At 39.2% G+C, this 2,114-nt stretch overlaps 1 protein-coding gene across 3 annotated transcripts in view; it reads right to left on the bottom strand.

Annotated features, from left to right (window-relative positions):
- The window catches only part of NR3C2 (nuclear receptor subfamily 3 group C member 2), a 383,624-nt gene that overhangs the window by 64,282 nt on the left and 317,228 nt on the right, over positions 1-2,114 (bottom strand). For all 3 annotated transcript variants that reach the window (XM_045295827.1, XM_045295828.1, XM_004708705.3), the window contains exon 6: positions 1,356-1,500. In XM_045295827.1, the coding sequence (XP_045151762.1) occupies positions 1,356-1,500 (145 nt within the window). The remainder of the gene's footprint in view (positions 1-1,355; positions 1,501-2,114) is intronic.

The following is a 2,114-nucleotide window of genomic DNA, read 5'->3' as shown; positions in this document are numbered from 1 at the left end:
CTGGTGTGCTTCTTCCATGTGGGCTTTGTTGCTTCTGAGCTAGATGGCCGATTGCTTACCTTCAAGCCTTTAAGACCTCAGATGCTATATCTTTTGATAGCTGGGCACCATCAGCTTTATTCACCACATTTGCTTATGCACCCATTTGTCTTCAGCGATTGTGTCAGGGAGGTGAGCACACAATATGATTTTTACACACATCTTTTAAAAATGAAGACCATCCTTAATTGTTCTCTTTTATAGGATTTATTTTATAGAACTTATCCTAAAACAGGCTTATTTCATAATTTCAACTGATTTGGGGAGGGAAAGAAATAAGTTAAAATGTGCCTATCAATCGTTTGGTCACTGCAAACTTATGGTGAAAACACATGTAGGACTATCATTTTTGTGTGTGTAAAATTACCAAGATAGAAATATTTCAAGGACCAACACCTGATATTCTTAATGTAACTTTGGAATCAAACTGTGGGTGAGCTGGAATTCTTAGGTAGATTACTACTGGTGACTCTAGGTTTCTTGGCACGATATGCCTGCTTTTAAGTTTTTGCTTTGCTTTTCTTGCTATCACCAATCTATTTCTCATCTGCTCCTTTCCTGTCGAGCCTTCTACTTTTTTATCTCCAGAGAGCACCACGTGGTAGATTACGGCTCTCGTTTCTATCATAGTGCACAATGCTCTTAGCCATTCCTTGACCCAGCAGTCAGAGGGCCACCACTGCATGCAACATGAATGTGCTGACAGTTAACAGAAACAGTGCTAAAATGTAAACTTAGAATAGGAAAGGATTCATGACCAAAGAAAATCCATTTCAATTAGTTCAGTCTTGTTTAAATGCATCATAAAACTAAAAATGCTTCACTACAGAATAACATTTTGGCTGCCCATTTGATTGCAAAGAAGGGTAATTATGATTGTCGTGAAAACACATTGAACAGTTATATACAGTTAACAAAAGAAGCATTGTATGAACGCTTGTGAAAACTGGCACTTTGTACATTACACTTCCTAGAAATGGTATAGTTTCCCCAGTGGAGGGGATACCGAGAGGGACTGCTTTCTATTAATTGTGGCGGTGCATCCATCGAGTCTGAGAGCCAACTGGATCATATTTCTTTTCTCTCTTTCTCTCTCTCTCTCTCACACACACACACACACAGATTTTTATGTACTCTGTGCCCTAAATTTTGTGATGAGTGTTTTTTGACTTCTTAAACCATGGATTTTAAAAAACTATTAAAAGAATGCCAATATCTGATTTTTTCACAAACGTTCATCTGTTTAGAAATTATTTAAAATGCAAAACAAATAACTCTTCAGTTTATTTTATGAAGGCTAATTAATAGGTACTTACTCATTAAAGACTAGGTCTGGTGCAAAATAGAGAAATTGGCTGTTCGTATGTTTGTACGATCTCCAACTCAAGGCAAATGATGATAGACACATCCAAGAATACTGGATTAGGGTAATTTGGTCCTCAAGAGGCAAGTTTTTAAATCCTGAAGAACAGAACAATTAATCACAGAAATACACTTAGCATTGAAGTATATTCCAGGAGGACGCTACTTAACTCATAACAGCTACTTCTCTTTGAAAGACTGGAATCGCTTCCACAGACTATGGACCGCCTGCCCACCCTGGTCTGACCCTTTCATAGTTTCATTTAAAATTCACTCTACATTCTCAAGGGAGCTGAGTTGCCAGGGCAAAGCAAATCTGGAAAGTTCAGTGAGATTATCCCCAGGGATATCAGTATAAACCTGTGGCCATGCTGAATCTATACTAACCTGTACAATACAATATGCTCTGTTAGAATAGAGCAGCACATAATAACTCTCAGTACCCGCACATCTGCAATAACAGTGGACAGTTCTAATTCTCATGAGTTTGTATTGGCTGAAATATCTCTCATGCCTTGCTTCTCACAGTCCCGTAAAACAGCAGACACCCACAATGTTCTGAAGCAGAAAGGGATCCTAGACACTGAACTTTCCTCCGCACAGCCTGCCTTTGCGGGACTCTGAGTCCCTTTGTTCCTTTGCTCCCCCGTATGTTTGCAGTGACATCGCATGCTAGTCTTCTCTCTGTTGAGTTTCACCTGGATCAGGCAGCT

The sequence above is a fragment of the Echinops telfairi genome, unplaced genomic scaffold (genome assembly GCF_000313985.2).
Source record: "Echinops telfairi isolate 266 unplaced genomic scaffold, ASM31398v2 ScPeMD7_5868;HRSCAF=6743_1, whole genome shotgun sequence".
Lineage (NCBI taxonomy): Eukaryota > Metazoa > Chordata > Mammalia > Afrosoricida > Tenrecidae > Echinops > Echinops telfairi.
This window is presented reverse-complemented; position numbering and strand designations above follow the sequence as displayed.